The 810-nt window shown below is 58.3% G+C and overlaps 1 protein-coding gene across 1 annotated transcript in view; it reads right to left on the reverse strand.

Annotated features, from left to right (window-relative positions):
* Window positions 1-333: 333 nt before the first annotated feature.
* Window positions 334-810, reverse strand: part of OPTC (opticin) — a 2,564-nt gene continuing 2,087 nt past the window's right edge. The window contains exons 4-5 of the mRNA XM_010008316.1: window positions 617-712; window positions 334-504 (exon numbers count right to left, since the gene is read on the reverse strand). Coding sequence (XP_010006618.1) covers window positions 334-504; window positions 617-712 — 267 coding nt within the window. The remainder of the gene's footprint in view (window positions 505-616; window positions 713-810) is intronic.

Consider the following 810-nt stretch of genomic DNA (forward strand, 5'->3'; position numbering starts at 1 on the left):
GGGACCCAGGGAAGTCCCTGTCTTTGCAAACAACACCACTCACCCAGCAGCTGCTGGAGTGGGGCTGAGTGAGGGCTTTCTGCTGCTCTCACTGTTGAGAACATGACACTGAAAGCATTTTTACAGTCTCCATTTTATTAAAGCTGCCCATCCCTTGCTCTGTTTGCCCCAGGACCGAGTTCACCCTGCACAGGGACTCGGCTCACACCAGTTAAATGCACCTGCCTCGACTCCACATGTTCCATGGGGCAGCAGGATTCTAGGGGTCTGGGGTGGGGCCGTGGTGGGTCTGGGAATGTTTGCCCTGGTTTCCTGGCATTGGGGCTGTAGGGCTCAGAAGAATTGGCCTGTGGGCAGGCGGGGCAGGCAGAAATAGGCATTGGGGAAGAGGCTGAGGTTGATGGGGTTGCCATCCAGGCGGATGTCCTCCAGCGCCCTGCGGATCTGGCTGGGGTCCTGGCTGTTGCAGAACGTGTCCTCCTGCAGGGTCTGGATGTTGTTGTTCTGGCCCACGAGGCAAAGGGCAAAAATCAGATGCAAAGGGATGGGGAGGAAGAGGTGGAGGAGAAAGTGGTGGGCTTGGGGACAGCCAAGCCTAGGTCTGGGCTCATCTCACCTGGAGGTGCAGGGAGCGCAGGTTCTCGGGCAGGGGTGTTGGGATATAATCCAGCAGGTTATCAGACAGATGGAGAAACTGCAGCTGCTTCAGGTCCTGTGAAACGAGGGGGAGAGATGAAATTCCCTGCTCTCGACTCTGCTCCAGCCACCTGCACCATCCCTGTCTCCCCTTGGCACGGCAGGGCGGGGGGG

This window comes from Chaetura pelagica, unplaced genomic scaffold, assembly GCF_000747805.2.
Source record: "Chaetura pelagica isolate M959 unplaced genomic scaffold, ChaPel_1.0 scaffold152, whole genome shotgun sequence".
NCBI classification, from domain to species: Eukaryota; Metazoa; Chordata; class Aves; order Apodiformes; family Apodidae; genus Chaetura; species Chaetura pelagica.